Raw genomic sequence first — 23,514 nt, forward strand, 5'->3', positions numbered from 1 at the left:
ATGAACTATCCCTTTAAGGCCCCTATGGTGTTTAAATAACCGCGCGCTATGTGCTGCTTTAAATACTCCTGCTTTTTAAAGTCGAATGGATTCTGATTGGCTGTCCGTGTTCTGACCGTTGATAAGCTGCAAAAAAAGGTTAGCGATTCAGATACAGGCTATCATTTCGCTTTGTCTTTATGGTATAGGTGAGATGTTGACTTAGAATAAGAGCAATTATTAAAACTAGCCTATAGTTATCGTCCTTGGTGTTAACGAGCCTTTAAAGGTACAGTACTAAAACACCATGATACAATGGTCTGTTTCAGATTTTCCACTCTGTTTTTTGACCGACGAGTTCTCTGCAGTCTGTGTGGTTTTTGTTCAAAGCCTGTTGTGAACTGCTAGTTCTGGCATACAGGGTGATTTGTCTGATTTGAAGCAGATTTAACGAGTTAACTGTCTGGCTGCAGGGCTTTTCGTGTTATGGTGAAGAGGAACATGAAAGGGCTCCCCTTTTTCTCTCATGTTTTTTGAGGATTTATCTGCGTTTGTATCACTGTCGCTGCTTGTTTGAAGTGGATCGTCGTGTTAGACTGTTTTTGAAAGGTCTTTGCCTTTAACTAAGGTAACTAGTCTGAACGCAAACAGCACTCTTCAGGAAGCCAAACTACCAATAGCCAAACAAATGACAGCCAACAGCTTTAAATCAGCCCGTTAATCATCATAAGTGATGGCCATGTCAGATGTGATCAGTGTGACCGCAGCTTATTTTACAGAGCTCATAAAAGCGAGCTTGCTCGTAAAAAATGACGGTAAAATTCGGTCCTGAAAGAACCGCTAGTGTTAGTGCTGGAGTTTCATAAGCTCGCAGTGTTTTATAACAGTTTTATCATCCAAGACCTGTGCTGACTCCCAAGACAAACTACAATCTAAACCTAATTTATGTTGTTAATCTCTGCGGGACACAGCTTCACATTTAGAGACGTCCGCTCTGCCGCTATATTATGTTACATTTTTAAACCATTTTTATTGCCTGCTCGCTTAAAATCAATCTTTAAATGGTGGTCATTAGTTGGAAAACCATCTTGGACCAGGAACCACTTAGATAAAATTAAAGCATAAAGTATTAGCATTCTCAAAAAGGAGAGCATGGCGCTATACTAAGTAACAAATTTAGGTTATAAAAAGGTTGTGGGAACATTGTTTTAACATGTTTCTAAAACACTGAAAAACGTCATGATTAGAATGTTATTTTAAGGTTACATAAACGTTACAAAACCCAACATTACTTAAACATTTATTTTCAGTATTCTAATATTAAAATGTTTAGATTTCTTGTCGTGATAATAAGGTTACTTAAAGGCTATAGAAATTATCCTTTCAATATGCTACTAACTTTTTACACCCTAAGTATAATGTTATTTAAAGGTCAGAATTTAATATTCTAAGAACATTAAGATGTCCTATTTTCCTGTCGTGATTAGCACAGAAACTTTTCTTAGAATGTTTAAGTACAAATAATATCATAAGTTCCGAGAATGTTGTTTTAAAAACTTCATTGCACCATAATGGGAATGTACATCAAATAGGCCCAGTTGTAAGAACGTTCCATAATGTTTTGTTTTAATATTTGTACTTATGAGCTGCCAGAACATACTGGGATAGCAACGTCCAAGTTAATTTCTTTATGGTCTATATACACTTTTTTTAACATTTTAAATTGTATAAAGTAATATTTTAAACTGGGGTTTGACCAGACAGGTCCATTCCTGGGTGAGATGGAGCATTAAAGTTCTGTGGTTCAGTTTATAGGCCACTTGTTTTCGCGGAGAGATGGACTTTTATTGCTTTGGTTCTGCTCTACAGGAGGGCAGATGGTATTTCTAAGGTTGTCGATAAACGCCTCACAACCTTGACTGTGTGAAAGTGTGTGTGTGTGCGAGGCTGCTCATGTCCACGTGTAAGCAAGTGTGTTCTCAATATTGTCTTTCAGAGAAAACACAGGAAAGTATAGATTTTAGTTTACTGGTAGGCTATCGCTTTTCTGCTGTTTAGATTCGGAGCGGGTGGTTAATAATAAAGCTCTACTGCCCTCTAGTGTTGAGCGCTGGTAAGTCTGATTCATTTGAATTCATCGCTTTGGTCAAATGGTTTGTTTGAATCGTCATAAAGTGTTATTCAACGTGTTCTTTTTTTAGTTAAATATTTGGTTAAATAATCGTTGTAATCGTATATAAATAGGTTTGTTTGAGTTATATAGACCCTCACAATTTTTTTTTTCTTCAGTTAAACTAATACTAGATCAGTTTTAGTGTAGTTTTTTTTTTTTTTTTTTCGAAAAAAAAAACAACAGCATTGGCATTATATAAACAAAATACTGAAAATGAATACATTTCTGGTAGTTAAAAAATATACTTTTTTTTTTTTTTTTGCCATTTATCTCATTCCCTCATGTTGTGAATGCAATGAGGCTCTCCCGCCCTTCTCTCCAGAGCAGGTGGACTCAATAACGGCACTCACACAGAACATTCTGGCTGTTTGCTGTACTCAAACACAGCAGAAGCGACCTGCTGCGACCCGCACCACTCAGCTGGAACTGTTCTGACTGACTCAGTGTTCGTTTCGGGACTGTGTCTGAATACAGGGTCACGTCCGTTTGAGAACTCATACAGAAACCAAATGAGCAAACGCTTTTCTCTCCACTTTTCTTTAAACACCGCTCACCCAGAATGCACTGGACATTGGGAGTGAATTCAGAATGAATGCTGTTACATCATGTTTAGTTAAATAATCTTGTCTATTTAGTTCACATATATATCTATCTGTTGTTCTGTTTTATATTATTTCAAGACATATCAGATTTAATCATCATATTTTGTTGCATCACATGGCAGAACTAAAGCAGTACTAGCGTATGTGATATCTGGTAAGTATTTGACTAACTGTGCGTTCACACCGCCGCCGGCGAGAGCGTCAAAGTGGCCGGAAGTCATTCATTTTCAATGTGAGCCGGCGGCGAGAAGCGGCGCGGCGCGTTTTGGACGGTGTGGGCGTCGGGGAGAGTTGAAGTCAGGTCAACTTTATGGTAATGAGCTATGACGCGGCTCGGCGGCAACCAATCGGAATGTAGAAGTTCACCGCTTGAGAGGTTTCCAGAGAACGCAGTCCTGTAAACTTTGGTTCCGGCCACATTAGTTCCCAACGCTTGTTTTTCAGCGGGAATGCAATTCATTTGCTCAAAACAACACTGATTTGACCAATTGCAACCAAGATGGTTTGCAATGTAGGCTGCACACAAATTCATGTTAATGTTAATTAAAGACCAAGGCTAGTAAATGTCTCCTATTATTTTGAAATTACACTAGCACTTAACCATGAACACAAAAGCCACACCACACAAATGGCTTTTAATTGGTTTATTTCGTTAGCAAACATGTAACTACAATTAAATTACATTTCTTATTTTCACGTTTAAAATATTTAATGAGGTTAACTTACACCCTACTTGTGGTCAGTCTGCACAAGATCGGCATGCTTGTTTGCTTTGCGGCCGCTTTAAATACAAGACCAAGCGTTCGATCGTCAGAGCGTCAAAGAATCTTTGCACAGCGTTGTTGGCAGCGCGCCCAGAGCGAATTTTGACGCTCTCGCCGGCGGCGGTGTGAACGCACAGTAAGGCCCCGATCAGACAGACCGCGTTTTTGCTGGAGGGCTCTGAGCGCCTTAAGTTGGAAAAAAAAGCAAAGCGCCCGACGTCATCGCGTTTTTTTTTCCCCATTGTCCAATCGAATGAATGGAGAGGCGGGCCTTCCCTTGTGTGACGAAAGTTTACCGTTGCTTAGAAAGTCAGGAGACTGCAGTGATGGAGGAGAAACTTTTAATGTCTATCGCGGGTTACCCGGGGCTGTATTTTTTTAAAGGTTTTTGCTAATATGACAGTTTACTTAACAGCAAAAACCAAAGTTTTTAGAGCGTTCGCGCTATAATCCTTTGATTAGACTGACACGTCTGCTGATTTGACGGTTGCCTAGCAACATAAAAAACCGCAACGCACTGCTCTTTTTTAAAAAGTCACCGAAAAAGGCAGTGCGGTGCGTCACGCGTTTTCAGACTAAAAACGCGTTCGGTGTGATCGGGGCCTAAATGTGTTTAAACAATTCATTTCTTGTATCTGAACAAAGCTCATCAAAGCGCATCATTCTTCCTGATATGAACAGCAGAATACGATGGAAAGCAACTCCTGCACTGAAGCTCTATATGACTCTGTTTCTGCCCTAATCAGCCGCTGATTAATGCTTTCCTGACAGATAGAAGAAGAGATCATAATACCATCAAGTCCTCTTGGACAGAAATCTGTGGATCTTTGACATTTGGGAAACTTGAGCATCATGGAAAAACCACAGCAACATTACTGATTAATTGAGCGCAGCACCACCACTAATGCATTACGGGAGAACACGTGCTTTAGTAGACATGTATCATCTATCCCAGCAAGCAATAGTCGTCATTTCAACGTCTAGTTTAACTATAGACCCGATATAGTCCGGCTATTTGTAACCCACTTCTAGACCAAATAATCTTGAATTTAGTTACATGTCATTTTTTGGCAAAATACTTGTGAGATATATGATATTTCATCATGTAAGCAAAGTCAGGTGTTTGGTTTTATTTCTATATTTATATATATATATATTTATATTTATAGTCTATTCTAGGGCTATGTTTAGACGTCTATTAAATTTTCACTGACAGCCCAATGACAACCTTATTTTAGCCTAGACGTCTAGGCTGTGTTTCAACGGCTAATATACATTTTTTAGACCAAAAATTGCTTGCTGGGATCTATCTATCTATCTATCTATCTATCTATCTATCTATCTATCATCTTCTTTATTTTTTCTTTATCATCGTCTTTCAATCAGTGTCTATCTGTCTACAGTATATATCTGTCCATATATCTGTCTGTGTATCATTTACAGGTGGATCTCAATCAAATTAGAATGTCGTGATATTTCAGTAATTCAACTCAAATTGTGAAACCTGTGTATTAAATAAATTCAGTGCACACAGACTGAAGTACTTTAAGTCTTTGGTTCTTTTAACTGTGATGATTTTGGCTCACATTTAACAAAAACCCACCAATTCACTATCTCAACAAATTAGAATATGGTGACATGCCAATCAGCTAATCAACTCAAAACACCTGCAAAGGTTTCCTGAACCTTCAAAATGGTCTCTCAGTTTGGTTCACTAGGCTACACAATCATGGGGAAGACTGCTGATCTGACAGTTGTCCAGAAGATAATCATTGACACCCTTCGCAAGGAGGGTAAGCCACAAACATTCATTGCCAAAGAAGCTGGCTGTTCACAGAGTGCTGTATCCAAGCATGTTAACAGAAAGTTGGGTGGAAGGAAAAAGTGTGGAAGAAAAAGATGCACAACTAACCGAGAGAACCGCAGCCTTGAGAGGCTTGTCAAGCAAAATCGATTGAAGAATTTGGGTGAACTTCACAAGGAATGGACGGAGGCTGGGACAACGTCAGAGCCATCTTATCTATCTATCTATCTATCCATCTGTCTGTCTATCTATCTATCCATCTGTCTGTCTATCTATCTATCTGTATCTCTGTCTGTCTTTCTATCTGCCTGTCTGTCTCTCTGTCTATCAATCTATCGTTCTATCTTTCTGTAGCTCTGTCTGTTGTTTGTCTTCTCTTTTTATTCTGCTGTCAAGAGAGAGTGAATGGACAGGAAGGAGGAGAAAGAAAAGGATGAGAGAGTGTAGAAATGAGAGGAAAGGAGGGGGTGAGAATTCCACTTAGTGTCCATCTAATGCACTTTACCCCACACACACACACTCACTCTCTCACATGCCTCTGAGGTCTTGGATCATCTCACAACAGAGGAGTTGACAGGACTGATGCTCATCTGACAGATCAGACAGATATCAGACTCAAGAGGATCCTCACGATCACACACACACATCTGACAGGTAAGACCTTTCATTCTGTAGCTTTTTAAGCTTATTTATTCATAATAAAAAAAGAGCAGCAATATGCTAAGGTACAGAAATGATCTCCAAAACCTAAATCTCTCTAATCTGTGCATTATGCAGAAATTATTTGTTAAACTGTCATCTCATAATTCGCGTTCACTGCAGTGAAATATTCACATATAGGCTGTTTGTGATGTTTCCGTACAGTATCTGATCAGGGTGTGGTCCTGTTTGCCCTATAAACTCAACAATTATTTTACTACCGTATTACTGAGATTTCCAACAACAACAGTGCATGCAGTGTAGGGTGACTGTTGGTAATGTTATTTATCACATTATTTCAACAAGTCTTCTATTAGTGATGTTTGTCAAGAATTGCATAGCTGTTATTAATGTCTGTATTAAGTATTAAACAACATTCATGGTCTTGACATGAATGGCATGTCTTGTTGAGGAGAGCTGTGTTGTTAATTTGGTAACTGATCACACTAATTCCACCTGCTGGACCATAAAACAGCTGAAAAAATCCCACAGATGCACAATGAAGAAGGAGCAACATCTAAACTAGTTGATAGAGTGAGGGTGCAGGGCTCTGTTTATGACAGACAGTGGGGGGAAAAAGAAACCACTCAGAATAACTGTCTTAGCCCAAATAAACAAATAAAATGTTTTTTTTTTTTTTTTTTTGGGTAAGACTTAATGATTGAATTAATTGATAAAAACCCATTTCATAATTTCCCGCAGAATCGGCTGATCAGGCATCACACTGCTCTTCAGCAGAGGCTGTGTGAGGCACAGGGGTGCGGGACGTCCGAAGACATGCCTTCTGTCCCAGACCACCTGCCTCCCAGGGACAGTCCACGCTCAATTTCCCGTGAGCAGCTCACGCCTCGCTCCGAGAACACAGTCTTCAGCCTGTCCCACAATGACACCTTCTGGACCCTGCAGCCCGCTTCGGGAAAATGCGAGTACTACTGGCAGGCCATCCTCCTTATGACCTCCGGGGGCAGCGTGCTGATCTGCGGGATGGTGCTGAGTGGACTTTACTTTGCTGGCTTCTCCATAATGGCCACCAATATTCTAGGTCCCGCACTGCTGTCTGTGGGGCTTATGGTGCTGGTGGTAGGTGTCGTTTTGATGCCTATAACAAGACAAATGAGGCATCAGAATGCCACCAAACGCCTCTGCAGTTACTACAAGCCTCACATAAACCTATAAGGAGAACTTAAAGGGATAGTTCTACCAAAAATAAAACTTCTGTCATCATTTACTTACTCTCCACTCTGTTCCTAACCACATTCATACAGGAGGGTGAGTAAATTATCACAGAAGTTTAATTTCTTGGATGAACTATTTCTTTATTTCAAGACACTACAAGCACTTGTTTGTTGTTGTTTTTTCATGCACAGAAATCTCATAGACTCCATGTCTGCAGTAGGAAACAGAGACTTGGATGGAATCTTTTCCCTTGGGTCTAAAACCATGCATTCTTCAGAAGTGTAAGAATGTAGTTTACAAAGTTTTTCTGCTCTCCTTCATGAGACTGTTTAACCAGCATAGCGACTAACCTGCCTGTTCTGTGTGTAGCTTCAATGCAGATTTATGCATAATGTGAACATTAAAACTGTGTTTAAATATTGACTCATTCCTATTTACTGTGAAAATTGTTATATGTTTTAAAGCTGGCAATATGTGTTATTTATAGTAGGCCTGTTTAATAATACTTTGAATTTACTTTTATTTCTCATCATACCATCCAGTAAGAAAGTGTCAGAGATTAGAAACTATAGTCACCAAACATGACTGGACCAGAAAGATGTGCGCAGCTTTAGTACACATATTCAGAGCTCTCGTTTGAATGACCTGAGCCCATTTGACAGGCAAATTTTTAAGATGTACAAGCTGACACAGAATCCAACATCCTGAGTTACTACTGTCATGTAAACAAACAATGTGAGATAAATGATATAGTGCATAGTAATCAATATTAAAGAGATAGATCACCCACAAATGAAAACTCTGACATAATTTAAACAGAAATGTATCTTCTTTTTACAAAATGGTCAGCAGTGGTTATACCATTTAACAGTTTTTTAAAAATCATCGTTTTTTTCCATTGTGCATTCCAATTAATTTCACTCAAACTGCAGATGGGTTATTTTGATTGACTAAAAATAACAACAACAACAAAAATACAGTGAAAACGTGATAACATAATAAAAACATGATTTTGAAAGTTTTAAAAAACTGAATTATCTGTTTTTGCAAATAAAATCTTTATATTTTCTTTTATGTTCTCTTATGATAACAGAATTTTAATTTCTGTGTAAACTATCCCTTTGCGACTATTGACCGTTGCTCAGAGAAATTTCGCGGGCGACATTATTTAAATAGGAATCCGCGCGATCAGGACGGGAGTTTCGCGTGAGGGCGGGAAAGTTACCTCGTTTTCAAGTTAATCACGTCTTGACCAACAGAAAGCTGCTCAAAAGTGACTTATTGAAGTTTTGTGTAACAATGATCGGCAGTATATAGGCTACGTAATACGTTTTTTTAGCTAATAAAAAGACAAAATAGTAATGTATATGCGTTACTGCACAAATACTGGTATAATCGCTGAATTAAACATGCGATGTAGGAAGGCCATTTGATTTCAGTCCCACCGTCAGCAGCCTTGCAGCCACCATGACGTCACGAGGGCGTTCCCTCCCTGTGCGCCAGGTGGGTCTCACCTGAGCTCGGCAGTTCTTCCACTAGCAACGGGAGCGGCAGCATCCTCATCCACCTCCTGAAGATGATGGCGCAGAGGTGCATCGGCAGCTGCCTGCCGTTATTCGTCATGGCGATCGTCTTCGACATCATTGGCGTGATCCTGCTGTTCGTCGGGATATTCGGTAACGTGCAGATGCACGGCGTGTTTTACGGGGATTTCCTCATCCACACCGGCGCGCTGATCTTGTTCGCCAGCCTGGCCTTGTGGCTCATGTGGTACGTTGGGAACATTAGGGTGAAGGAAGAAGGTTGGGATCGCAGATCGAGCGCTGCGCACAGCGTCAAACAGCTCGCGAGGAAACTCACGGAGAGATTGTCCAAAACACAACTGAAGGACAAGACCGGTGAGAAGCGTTTTATTGTTCCACTGATGCTGGGGGGAACTCAGAAACCGAAACACAGATTTCCTATCGTATAATGAAACGTTAGGAACTGTTTTAATGTCCAAAGAACCATATAACAACTCTAGAATCATCTTCAGCAAAAATGTTCTTGCAGATGGGAGGCAAAATCAGTCTATATTTAAACGCTGTTTTGTTCTTTTGCCAAACGTCTGCGTTCGTTTCCAAAACGATTATAGAATGAGTTGGAAGGAAAACCTGTAGAAGTTTCTGAACACAACACAATAGTTTCGCGAAAGAACGCAACGTTTATCGGGCGAACGCAAAAGTTTAAAACGAACGAACGCAAGTTTCCATCTATTCCATCTATTTTCCATCTAATTTTTTCACCACCACAATTTTCGTATAAAAATCCACTAAAGAACCTTTAATTTTAAATGTTTAATCTTAAAGTGCAGTATCTCTGTTCTTTGTATCTATTTATTTAGTTAGTTCTTTAGTATCGGAATACTAAATTGCATTTATGTGTATGTTGAATATATCAACGCAATTTTTTTTTTTATATTAAATACAAAATTAAAGATCAAATGCTGATTAAATGCATATATACTCTTGCATTTAAGTCTATATTGATCCATATATTAAATCTTATCTATTGTTTTTGGTCAGGTGAGAAAACAGGAAGCAAAGCTTCCACCATTCGAAATGTAACATGGGGAAAATCCAGTTATTTCCCAGGAAGCAAGGATCTTGAATCGGACATGATCAAATGTGATGAGCTATCCAAAGGAAAGTCCGATGATGATCAGTTCATGTGCTACCAGAATCAAGCGTACAAGGACGATGAGTCATTTAAACCGATTCAAGAGGAGACGGATGACCAGACCCGGTCAGAAGACGGTTCTGAATCAGATGTGAGCAAATGCAATGAAGTATCCGAGGAGAAAATGCTGGGAGATGATCAGTTCACCTGTTATCAGAACGAAGTGTACGAGAAATCAGAATCAGACATGACCAAAGCTGAAGAAAAACCTTGGGAGGAGAAGCCAGGTGATCAGCCACAGAGCATCGATGTTCTGCTGTAAGAAGAGGTGAGTTAAATTAACCCTAAATTACTAGCATAATAAACCCGATATGACAGAATAAATTCTAGTATGTGACTGACAGTTTCATGCTATTCACATGACATTTTCATAAATAAACATCCTTGTGTTTCTGTTTTAACTGGTGTGTGATTGTTTACCAAGATAAGCTGTAAATTTAAACCTAGAATTTAGATTATTTACTTAAGATCTTGTATAGAATATATCTATGTATGGTCTTGCATGTATTGATTTTTATTATACATTTAAACTACATCATCCTTGACCTTTAATATGCATTGTAGATATGCATACGAATGTTTAAACTGATGCGAACTCACTAATTTATGATTTGGAATTTTTTTTTTGAAAGTTTAAGAAGCCTGTTTTCTGCTTTCTAGGTCCTAAAACAATGACTGAATAGCCAAGAACCTTCAATAGTCTTCAATCGTCTGCCATCAACAGTAGGTTTAGAGATACTGAGTACAAACTGAACTGCTTTAATTTATTAAAACACAACTGTCTGTTGTGTTTCTGTATGTGGGTCGAAGTTTCTCAGTGGCCTCATATCTGTAAAGCAGGGTGGCTGATATTATTATCCTGTAATACATTCAATAGACACCAAATTGGTGAAATGAAGTGAACCCTTACTTTGCACAAAAGTCATTAGAATAATTTATAATGCTTTGCCAAAACTGTTGATCGGTGGTTGAATGTTGTCTGATATATAGTCATTCAGTGTGTGTCATTGTGTTGATGTTCTGTGTTGTGAAGTGCTACTCAGGTACTGCCCTTGTTTTTTGCACATCCTCATTTGTGAATTCATGCACCAGCTCATGCATTGTAGGAATCCATTTCCCTTTCAAAGTGGCAGCTGAGCGCTCATGCAAACTCCTCCAGAGTCAAGCCATTTCATTTGTTAGCTACACTCAGTGACCAAACCTGTCCGACAGCAAATACAATAGACTGATAGTTCATTCATGTGATCTGTCGGCTCATCTTGGTACACAAGCAAACATTTAATACTGTACCCATATGGCAAAATACAGATATATGTTAAAATATATATTTAAATATATTTCAAAATACACATATCAAGGCCAAAAATATATTTTACCTAAAAGGTAAATTTATTTTCTACCAATAAACAAGTCAAAGTTTTGAACAGTAAGATTTTTAATATTTCAAATAACTTTTCTATTTGAATATATTTTAAAATATAATTTATTCCTGTGACCAAAGTTTTAATTATAGAAATTAATACTTTTATTTAGCAAGGATGCTTTAATGCTTTAAATTGATCATTAAATTGACATTTATAATGTTACAAAAAATTATGTTTCAGATAAATGTTCTTATTCACTTTCTATTCATCAAAAATACCTGTAAAAATTCTACTCAGCTGTTTTCAACATAACAACAATACTAGATATTTTTAGAGCAGCAAATCAGAATATTTAAATGATTTCCAAAGGATCATGACTGAAGTAATAATGCTAAACATTCAGCTCTAAAAATCACAGAAATAAACTACATTTTAGAATATATTCAAATAGAAAACAGTTATTTTTAAATGGCAAAAATATTTCAAAATGTGACTGGAGTAATGATGCTAAAAATTCAGCTTTGAATATGTTTATCAAACATTGCTTTAGTGGAAAGAAACCAGTCAAATCAATTACTTTATTTTACTGCTAATTGTTGTGGCTACACAAAGAATCACATTGCCAGATCATGAAATTTCAGCTATATTTTTATATAGATTATATTTTCATTAGCTAAGGAGGTGTGCATGTTGGAATATAATTATATGAAACAAATAGCATGATGTATGTAAATATAAAACAAGTAATCTTGACATGCCAAACAAATCTTGACTGTAAACACTCCCTCATTCACTCATAATACTGTAGTTGTTGTCGTTTTAACAGATGTGATATGAAATGCATGTAAAGCTACAGCGGTTTTCAGCTGAAGTTTGTATAAAACAACTTTCCACACTTTCAAATTAAACCACATTTCTCCCATGTGACTGTATTGCTTTTTGTTTCTTTAGTGGTTTGGCTTAGTCACTTTTACTACATACATGCAGTTAGTGATTCAAACTAATGCCTAGCCTTTAAATGTTATGGTTAATTGTCAAATTGAATAATGCCTCAATTTGCGTGACTTCCTGAAACGTGCAATCTCTTTCAGTGACTCACAATGGTTATTTGAGTATTATGTAACTGAGAAAACAACTCAGTACAATTTTGACAAAGGTTTTTCTCTATCTGTAGCAATATTTGAATCTGTTCTCAACTGTTTCATCTAGTAGATCCACTGTCATGGTGATGAGAACAGTTTAAAGGAATAATATGCATAAAAATAAGTCTTGACATTTTAGTAGGCGTTAGCCAGGCAGCTGAACTCGTTTTGGTGGCTGCATACCTGCCGTCAAAGAAATGTGCTGCGTAAGAATGTGGGTGAGCTGCTTCAGAAAAGTCTTGTGGAGGAAAAGTTCCTGTCATTCATTCTTCAGGCCCGTCAGCCTGCCACACGTCCGTCGGCTCTCCTTACTTGAGCTTCTCCAAGATGGACTGCAAGGAAAGAGTGGGACGCTGCTTCCTCTTTCTCTTCTTGGCCATTCTGTTCGACGTGGCCGGACTAGTTCTCTTACTCATTGGGATTTTTGCACCCATCAGTTTTTGGGACTTGTTTGTCCTGTCTGGACCGATCATTATCTTCCTCAGCCTGGTGTTCTGGATCTTTTGGTACCTGGGGAACCTGACGGTGCCGTATCGCGAACTCCTGCCCAAATGAGCATGGATTGGAGGACGAATGTGGACTGGAGAATGGAGAGATGGACTCTGGGAAATGCTGAGTGACTAACAGAAAGGATAAACGACGTGTCACTTGAAGGTCTGCTGGAGTCAACCATTGGACTACCGCTGTCTTAAAGCTTGGGAATTTAAACGTGAACTTGAAATGCCTTCAGAATGAGAATGAAAGTGGGGTGACAGAAAATAAATCCTGTCAATGAAATTTAACAGCAAAGAATTGGACAAAAATGCAGTTGCTTCAATTAGATCTTAAATTATTGTCCTTTTTTCCCCACTATTCATGATCACATCATGAGACTTATTTCTGAGTATCACGTATAGTTCCTGTCTCTTTTTGGAAGTCCTGTCATGCACTTTATGGAAAACATTTGAAAACCTCAGTTGAACCTCTAAAATGCTAAACTTGACCGTTGACACTATGATTAATGCACTGTACTGAAAGTGAATTGTTAATATACTCTTGCCTTTCCACAGTCTTTTGCCTTTATTTATAGGTTTACAAAACACTTATTGTTATTATAACTGGTATAACCAATAAGAACAGAGAATGTTAATGCTGAATGTGAACACCTGTACTAAAATTATGCTGTGGTTATTGTGAATGTGACATATAAGTTTAATTTATAAAATGAAGTTTTTGTTTTGTTAGTGACAATTGGAGGCGTCATCTTTTTTTATAGTCCTGTGTTTTGGTCAGAGATGCCTTTCTGGAAACCAGACGAACTGGAAATGCCAGCGCCAATGTCAGCATTGAGCGTGAGAGATCCACCCTGAGAGCATGACGCAGGATATTTTTACACTGTTTTTTTGCATGAGTGCTTCCCTGTCATGGGGTCCAGTTTGGTGAGATCATATCACCAGCCCAATGCTACAGATTTCCAATCAGACCTTTTGAATGCAGAATAAATTGAGCATGAGTGAGTTTCCGTGATGCTGCATCGACACCAACAGGTGTCAGTATGAAATCCACTGTTATATGATTCTTCTAAACCCCCAAAATGTCATGGACCTCAGGAAAAAACAATTCTGAATGCAAATAATAAAATGCAACTAATCATATAATCATGAATAGTTTAACTAGATACTCCTCAGATATGTATCTTGTTTACGTACAGTCATGTGAAAAAGTTAGGACACCCTATTGAATTCCATGGTTTTCCGTGTCAGGACATCATTTAAAAAAAACTGGTCCTTGGCTGGTCTTAAATTTTTAAAAATAAAATAAAATAAAATGAACAACAACACATGACAAATTGCACCGTGTCGTTATTTACTGAACAAAAATAAAGCCAAAATGGAAACGCCATGTGTGGCAAAGTTAGGACACCCTTACTGTTAACATCAGAATTAAGAGGGTAAATAACAGTTAAGCACTGCTAATCAAGTACCTTTGATTAACTGATCATCAGCAAGTCTGAGCGCCTCTATAAAAGCATAAGCTTTGGCAGTTTGCTGGTCTGGAGCCTTCAGGTGTGTGTTAACACAATGCCAAGGAGGTAAGACATCAGCAAACATCTTAAAGAAGCAATTGTTGCTGCCATCAATCTGAGAAGAGTAATACGGCCATTTCCAAACAATTTGAAGTTTATTCACAAATGGAAGACATTTAAAACAGACACCTCTCCTTCCAGAAGTGAACGCCCAGAAAATTCACCCCAAGATCAGACGTGTAAAGCTCAGAGAAATGGCAGACAGCCCAAGAACTACACCTCAGACTCTACAGGCCTCAGTTAACATGTTAAATGATAAAGTTCATGACAATACCATTAGAAAAATATGGGACAAAAATGGCATGTTTGGAAGGCTTTGCAGAAGAAAGCTCTTCTAAACCAAAAAAAAAAAAAAAAACATTGCAGCACAGTTTAGGTCTGCAAAGTTGCATCTGAACAAAACACAAGTCTTCTAGAATAATGTCCTTTGAACAGACGAGACCGAAGTGGAGATGTTTGGCCATAATGCACAGCGCCAAATTTGGTGAAAAACTAAAGAGCATATCAGCACAAACACCTCATACCAAAAGACAAGCATGCTGGAGGAGGGCTGATCATTTTGGGCTTGTTTTGTAGCCACAGGACCTGGGCACCTCAGTCACTGAGTTGGCCATTATATCAAAGTATTCTAAAGTCAAATGCGAGGGCATCTGTCCGACATCTAAAGTTGAGCCAAAATTGGGTCATTCAACAGGACAATGATCCCAAGCCCACCAGCAAATCTACAACAGAATGGCTGAAAAGAAAAGAATCAAGGTGTTGCGACAGCCCAGTCCAAGTCCAGAGCTCATCCTGATTCAAATGCTGTGGTGAGAGCTGTGCATATGCAAATACCCACAAACCTCAATAAACTGGAGCAACGTTGAAAAGAAGAGTGGTCCAAATTCCTCCAGAAGGATGTGAGAGACTGATAAAGTCACACAGAAAATGAATGCTTCAAGTTATTGCTGCGAAAAGTGGATCTACAGGCAGTTGAATTATAGGATGTCCTAACTTTGTCACACCTGACTTTTCCTTCTTGGTTGTATTTTTCTTAAATAAATAATGACACTGTGAGATATGACATGTGATGATGTTTATCTGAGGATTTATTTTCCAGATTTTAAGACCTGCCAAGGGCCAGATAATTTTTTATTGTGTCCTGATACAGAAAACCATGAAATTCAATAGGGTGTCTGAACTTTTTCACATGACTGTAAGTAACATGGTCTGCTGCTCGATATACAGCATTAACTCAAGATAAATAAAGTTTGGTTCCACACCAACACAAACTATCTATAATGCTTACAAACATCTTAAAATATGAGTAAAATTAGCATCATGCCACATTTTAAAATTGATATATTTATTAATGTATTTGCTTAAAACCCGCCTTTAAACCATCATCGAGTGCTTGTAACAATTACTGATTGTGATCTGTAGTTGATTTTGATTCTATAATAGGAAGACATGCACTCTTTGTATGTTTAATTACGCTACACTGCTTATTGTCATAAACATCCTTCACTGTTATTAAAATACAATGAGCTGCATACAAAACACATACAGAAAATACATCACATGTGACCCTGGACCACAAAACCAGTCTTAAATAACACTGGTATGTTTGTAGCAATAGACAAAAATACACTGTATGGGTCAAAATGATCGATTTTGTCTTTTATGCCAAAAATCATTAGGATATTAAGTAAAGATCATGTTTCATTAGGATATTTTGTAAATTTTCTACCATAAATATTTTAAAACTTAATTTTTGATTAGTTATATGCATTGCTAAGAACTTCATTTGGACAACTTTAAAAGTGATTTTCTCTCTTTCTCTCTCTTTTTTTTGCACCCTCAGATTCCAGATTTTCAAATAGTTGTATCTCGGACAAATTTGTCCTATCCTAACAAACCATACATCAGTGGAAAGCTTATTTATTCACCTTTCAGATGATATATAAATCTCAATTTAAAAAAATGTACCCATATGACTGGTTTTCTATAATATAACATATAATATAACATAATCATATGTCTATTTGCTTTCATATTTCATGTAGAAGAGTAGAAAAATGTTTATGACTGGCTTCTGGTCCCATCCGCTTCCAGCTGGTTTTAGCTGTACAAAACAGCTTGTTTTGCTGCTTGCTATTGCAAACGGGTGTGTCTTACCATACTATTTTAATGTATTATCTTAATTATAAACTCAGTGATTTGTAGTGCAAACAGTTTTATCATTTACTGCACTTTGTTATTCCTCTCGTTATTTGCTTATGGTGGCTTATGAACCAGAAATCGTACACATTACGAGAAAACAGCTTACTTCTTGCACTGAAAAATAAAGTCGATATGTTGCGTTCACGCCATATCATAATTACCGTAATTTTGAGATGACAACATGTGACTACTCGGAGCAGTTCACGTCCTCAGACTTGGAATTATGCTGTTCTATAGGTGCGTTGACGCCATATCGGAATTCCCGTAATTACGAGATTCCAACTTGTAAAAGCGTTCACATCCTTGTAGAACTCGTAATTACAACTTGTGAACTGGGAGTTATCTGAGGGCTATGACTTGTACCACATGACGGTGTACCACTAACCAACGTAGGCTCTGTTTAGTCTGTGGACGTGAACAGCTCAGAGTAGAACGTCACAAGTTGTCATCTCAAAATTACGATAATTACGATATATAAGGCAACACTATCAATGCCTAAACAGAGCCTACATTGGTCAGGTGGTACAGCAGTCATGTGGTACAAGTCGTAGCTCTCAGAAGACTCCCAGTTCACAAGTTGTAATTACGAGTTCTACGAGGACGTGAACACTTGATACAAGTTGGAATCTCATAATTACGGGAATTCCGATATGGCGTGAACGCACCTATAGTCTCAGCCAACTACTACCTAGCAAACAGAGAACTTTCCTAGAACTTCTAGCTAACGTTCTTGCAAAGTTCTCTCTAAGTTATGAAGCATTATCCAGTAATTTTAACAGTACGATCGTTGAACGGCCCTTAAACATTAAACATTTCTTAAACATTAAAAAAAAAAAAAAAACAATGTTTTGATCGCTCAGAAAATCTCAGAAAATAATGTTTTTATAACTTTGTTGTTGTTAATATTTTTGTTAACTTACAAACTTCCACAGAAAAAAAATGTGGTGCTCTTGTGCAACATTTATTGGTTGGAAAATCGTTTATTAAAAAAAGGGTCCATTTTTGCGGTCGAGACTTTTCTGACGGCAACCGTTGGCCAGTGGGTGTGTCGTTTGAAGCCCTCAGCCAATGACGACGCGCGGCGCAGTGAGGGCGAGTTTTCAAAAAATGTTTGCGGTCAGACGGATAGCAGCTACGAAACTAGTAGATGCAGCATAGCGGGGCAAAAGTTCGGGAAGACAAAGCTTGTTCCAAAACGAGAGTAAATCTGGAGCTGGGTATCACCCGTTGTCGAGCACTGAGGTAGAGTTTGGTTATAAAGAATGACACGGAACTGGCGGGTTTACTTTTCGACAGGTATGTGCTGGTGGTTGGCTTAGCTACAGCTAATGCAACGTTCCTACAATAGTTCCTTGCAGTGTACTTATAAGAGTTTATATATACACTAAGTACTACTTTAAAAAAGTGAATGTGTTCTGCCAACTGAACTCATGTCAGTGAAAGTGGGCGTGTTTCTGCTGGTGTGCCGCCCTCAAGAATGGGCCAAGATTGTTGTGTTTACAATAACTGAACATTTCTGCTTAGAGCATCCTTAAAAGAGCAATACGTAATAAATTTAGTGAAATAAGATTGTCAAAAACAATACTACAGCCAATTATTACATTCTGAAATGTACTTGTTTAGTTTTTTTTTTTTTCTGTTAATATAATAACATTATGTTATAATTGTTATTAAAAAATATAAAAATATATATGAAATATTATTTAAAAAAATATTTAGTTTCTGTTATGTCACATTATAATTTTTTTCTATTCACTTTTTACACTGTTGTTTTGTTTATTTGAGTCATTTTAATAATTTATTTTTATTGTTTATTTGTTTATTATTTTATACATAAGCTATTTACACTGTTTTTCTCTAAACTTTTCTCTGCCACCTACCTTATGCAATGGATGCAACACAAACTCCAAATAAATTCACAAGACACTCTGAATTTATCCTTACTAGCTATGAGAAGTACAGCTCTACCTCACAAAATACTGTCATTAGATCTCATTCACCTGATAGGCTCTCCAGCAGGTGAGAAATTATTTTTTGTGTTCTTCATTACAGTGTTGAACTTTTACGTTATATAATTTATTATGTTCAGACGAATATAAAGAAAGGCTGTCAGCAGATAATCTCACTTACAAGACAGGTGTGTGTTATTGAAGACAGGAGTGTTATTGAAATTATTATTTGACAATGGAGGGTGGAGGTGTGAACAAAGCACAGGTTTGTTTTGGTCTGAGAAGTGGTGCTCTTGTGCAACATCTAGTGGGTGAATAATCATACACGTCAACTTTAATAATTGGGGAAACTATGGAAGCTTGTTTTCTCCAAAGTCCTGTATGCTTTGTAATTAAAAAATTACATGCAACGCTTTATTACATTAATCTGACTTTTTTCTTAAAAATATAGAGATATAAACAAAGACTTTTGAGAAATAAACTCATAATTCAAAGAAAAAAAGAATTGTGAAATATAAACTTACAATTATGAGAAAAAGGTCTGAATATTCTGTACGTTCTGTTACTCTGTGGCAGAAAAAAAGTTGCGAGATATACAATTATGACCCATAAAATACTGTATACAAGCAGTAAATTCCGATCATTCTGATTAATCTAATTTAGGATGCCTGAAATGTTGCCACCAGATGTTTATTTACAGTTTATGGGTTGGAATATATTTGACAAATTTCCGTAAAAGCTGCTAAAATCCCATTCTGCATAAATGGGATGCTGTCGTTAGCCACAGTCCCCCGGATGAGTTATTACATCGGTTTCCTAAATGCGTTCTGTAAGAGCTTTCCAATGTAATTGTTGGCTTTCTGGAGTGCTGAATATTGATCGCTCTGCTCTTTATTTTAATAACCCATGAACATGCATCTTGGTGGTCATCGGTAGAAACAGAAAATACCACAATGAAACACAAAATGCAATTTATATGTGTGTGAGAAAGACAGAAAGAGAAGCCATGCAGAAGAAGAGATGTTAATAACAGCAATAATACAATGAAGCTGGCCAAACAAGTAATCATATTTCATCACATGAGGATTGTATTTCGAATTATCCATATAATTAATGTGAAAGCTAATATGATGGCATAGTCCAACAATTTCTCCTTGTCCAATATGTTGATGCTCTCAGGACCAAATGTTGGTACATTTGGGGTAAATGTACCAGCATTATTAATGACCCATCTTTCTCACAGGGCGTACACCAATTTTGGTTCAATCAAATGCTCTCTAGAATGAGCATGAGTCTCTCTTTTTTTCACAGTCCATTTGCTGAATTCATTTCTAGATACTTATGTTCGCATGAAGGAAATTTCACCGTTTTTACAGAAGCTTGAAGATTGAGGAATAGTTCATCCTAAAATGAACATTTGCTGAAAATGTACCCACCCTGAGGACATCTGGGATGTATTTGAGTTTGTTGATTTGGAGAAATGCAGCATTACATCACTTGCTCAACAATGGATCCTCTGCAATGAATGGGTGCCATCAATGAGAGTCCAAACAGCTGATCCACACCACTCCAGTCCATCAGTTAACATCTTGTGAAGAGAAAAGCTGCGTGTTTGTAAGAAACAAATCTATTGCTAAGATTTTTTTTTAACTTCCACCATTTGCTTAAAGCTGAAATACCAGTCTATAATCCATAATAACACTTCCTCCAGTGGAAAAGTCATCTCGTCTGAACCAGGAGAGAAACATGCACAGATCAAGCACTTTTTATAAGCAAAACATTTCTAAACAAATATGTGGGTGGATGTTAATGTGAGAGGGAACATGAAATTGACGTTTTGGAGGAAGCGTTATTATAAGGAAGGAACAGTTTAAAGTTAAAACATTTTATTGCTCATAAACACTCAGTTTTTTGCTTCACAGGATGTTTAATGATGAACTGTAGTTGAATGTTTGAATGGTTTCTGTTATTGGTGGAATTAAATATTGGGGCGTAGCCAAAGGGTTCTGCCATTGGTGGAATGATCTGTATAGCTCTAATATACAGAACAAAATTGCTGAGCTACACAAAATAGAAAGTGGCTGTAAGACAATAGCTTAAAGCATTGGAAAATCACCATTTCCACCATCAGGGCAATACTTAAGAAGTTACAATCAACTAAACATGTTACAAATCTGTCTATATTGTCCTTGCCGAGTCCAACAATACCAAATATGATGGGTTTCGTCTTATGGTTTAGCATTTAAACAACTTTTGCAAATATCTTTAAAACTACTGTATGGAAATTTGGAAACATAGGTTCTTGGCGATACAGTGATGGCCAGTTGTCTAAAGTGTGTAACTTTTTTATTTGTAATCAATATTATCAATTACAGTGCACAGCACAAATGAGTACATCCCCTCTAAAACTTTCACATTCAGCAACTACTCTTTACTTAGAAGACATGTTATGGTTCTGTGGAGATATAATGTTCCAACAAGCCTGCTTGATTAAATGTCAACATTTTTCAGAAAAATAAGATTTTATTATCAAAATGATAAAATGTTTATATATATATATATATATATATATATATATAAATCAGTGGTGTTAGAGGTACTGCAAGTGGAAGTAATTACAAATGGAAGTAATTATTATTATTATTATTATTATTATTATTATTATTTTGTTAATATTTTATTATTTTTTCTAAAGGTTTGTGAAACAGTTACTCTGTTCTGTTGTCTACAATAAATGTTTTCTTGGTTAACTTTGTTTTTTCTGTCGGGTGTGTAGAAACAATGTTTTTTTGTTTTTTTTTCACTGTTTGCTCAGAGCGATTAGTAATGATTATTTCTTAATAATTCATCCTGCTCTCATTCTGTTGCTCTTTTATGATTTTGTGATGAATTAAATGCACAACATTTCCATTTTATTGACCCTTTTTATTACTTATCAGGCAAAAGGTTAACATATGCAGAGAAATATCAGAATAATCTACAAGTAAGACAACCGTTATATGGCATATATATTGTAGTCTCACTGTTTCACTGTTTTAGTCAGTACAGTGGTAATATGCATTCATTTCTGTTTTTTTTTTTTTTTTTTTTTTTTTCATTTACTTTAAGAGCAACATGAAATATTCAGTCTGCAGAGACCCTGTCTCAGTCATAGGTGTGTGCAGCTGGTTTCATGAATGCCTTTCCATGACTGCACTCTGAACCCAAAACCCTTGTTTTTCTCATCTGGATAATAACAGTAATATAGCATCTCGTTCTGTTGTTTGGATGTGTATTAGGTAGGTGGCCTATAGTGAGAATTGTTTTAAACACGTACCACCCACAATAATCAATTGCCACCTACATAACAAAGGAAGCACCAGACAGACAGATTTGAGTAAACATGCATATGTTCCTCATTTGTAGTCACTTATGACAGAAGCATCTGCTGAATAAATATAAATGTGAATGTAGCATCAGAGTAACCAAAAAACTTTCCCCCTAATAATAAACAATGAGTGCTAATATTGTTTTCAATAATGTGCAACCTGTACTTATTATATAGTTAATATCTTAAAATGTGATTTAAGATTTGTCAGTCTTGATATGAGTGTCATTTCCTGGCAGATTTTCTTTTTCCTAGTGGTCATTTTAAAGAGACTGCACGACAGTCAAATAAACATAAACAATAAACATTTGCCTGAACTGACATTTTATTTGTGAGAATGCCAGCATACGCTCTCCTAAAACAAATGACAACAGCTTAACGTCTCCCTCTAGTGGGTAAAGTAGAATTATCTAGTCCTAAAATACTCATGCTGAACATAAAAAGTAAGTGTCTATTACACTAAGTGCAAATATCTGCTATCTGCAAGTATTTCCACCCATCACTGCCCAGACTATTTACCTGTAATACAAATAATTCTATGTGAATTGCATTTATCACTATTTACATTTCGTATACACCTTATATTTTACCTAAGTTGAATGTTTCTAAGTTGAATGTGTATGGTTTCCAGTGTCACTTCCAGTTTTTGTTTGTTTTAATTCAAATGAAAGGCTATAAATTGAGGCATAACACACCTGGTGAACCGACACAGAAGGCAATATATGTGACCCTGGACCACAAAACCAGTCATAAGTGTAAATTTTTCGAAATTAATAAATAAGCTTTCAATCGATGTATGGTTTGTTAGGATAGGACAATATCTGGCTGAGATACAACTATTTCAGTATATGGAATCTGAGGGTGCAAAAAAATCAAAATATTGAGAAAATTGGATTTAAAATTGTCCAAATTAAATTCTTTGCAATGCATATTACTAATCAAAAATTAAGTTTTGATATATTTACAGAAAGAAATTTACAAAATATCTTCATGGAACATGATCTTCACTTAATTTAATAATGATTTTTGGCATAAAAGAAAAATCTATAATTTTGACCAATACAATGTATTTTTGGCTATTGCTACAAATATACCCCAGTGACTTAAGACTGGTTTTGTGGTCCAGGGTCACATATAATAAATATTTGTGCCATATGCAATAGGTCTTCTGAATAAGGGGCAAGAAATGGAGTGACAGAAAATGTTAATGTATGAAGTATTTATTTAATTGTGTCAATCTGGATGTTGTGTATTTTCATTGTGTGTTTAGCTAGGCCAAAAACCAGTTTTCACTCAAGACTGAGCAATAACGTACAATTCCGTGGTATATGCTTAAATATGGTATAGTAAGGTATAGTAGCAATGTATTATGTACTGTAGTACCTATCAAAATGTTTTACTATAGTACCATCACCATGATGGCAGGCTGCTTTAAAAAAGGGCTTTTTAGCAAGTGTGAAAGTCATTATGTTTTCTTTTGTTCAGCAAACAGCCTGTGCTTCCTCTAGGA

At 36.8% G+C, this 23,514-nt stretch overlaps 2 protein-coding genes across 2 annotated transcripts; both read left to right on the forward strand.

Moving 5' to 3' along the window:
• Positions 1-5,641: 5,641 nt before the first annotated feature.
• On the forward strand, positions 5,642-7,583 carry LOC127163456 (phosphoinositide-interacting protein-like). Its single transcript, XM_051106691.1, has 2 exons — positions 5,642-5,976; positions 6,724-7,583. The coding sequence occupies exon 2, from the start codon at positions 6,799-6,801 to the stop codon at positions 7,195-7,197; it is 399 nt and encodes a 132-aa protein (XP_050962648.1). The 5' UTR covers positions 5,642-5,976; positions 6,724-6,798; the 3' UTR covers positions 7,198-7,583.
• Positions 7,584-8,746: 1,163 nt separating this feature from the next.
• Positions 8,747-12,166, forward strand: LOC127163103 (uncharacterized). The gene is made up of 3 exons (XM_051106153.1): positions 8,747-9,095; positions 9,762-10,183; positions 10,576-12,166. Exons 1-2 carry the CDS (start codon positions 8,774-8,776, stop codon positions 10,175-10,177), a joined length of 738 nt encoding a protein of 245 aa, XP_050962110.1. The 5' UTR covers positions 8,747-8,773; the 3' UTR covers positions 10,178-10,183; positions 10,576-12,166.
• Positions 12,167-23,514: the final 11,348 nt, after the last annotated feature.

This window comes from Labeo rohita, chromosome 3 (assembly GCF_022985175.1).
Source record: "Labeo rohita strain BAU-BD-2019 chromosome 3, IGBB_LRoh.1.0, whole genome shotgun sequence".
Lineage (NCBI taxonomy): Eukaryota > Metazoa > Chordata > Actinopteri > Cypriniformes > Cyprinidae > Labeo > Labeo rohita.

Coding starts and splice junctions, on each gene's coding strand:
- LOC127163456 (XM_051106691.1), top strand. CDS start 6,799: ATGCCTTCTGTCCCAGACCACCTGCCTCCCAGGGACAGTCCACGCTCA.
- LOC127163103 (XM_051106153.1), top strand. CDS start 8,774: ATGATGGCGCAGAGGTGCATCGGCAGCTGCCTGCCGTTATTCGTCATG. Junction 9,096..9,761: donor ACAACTGAAGGACAAGACCG/GTGAGAAGCGTT, acceptor GTTTTTGGTCAG/GTGAGAAAACAGGAAGCAAA.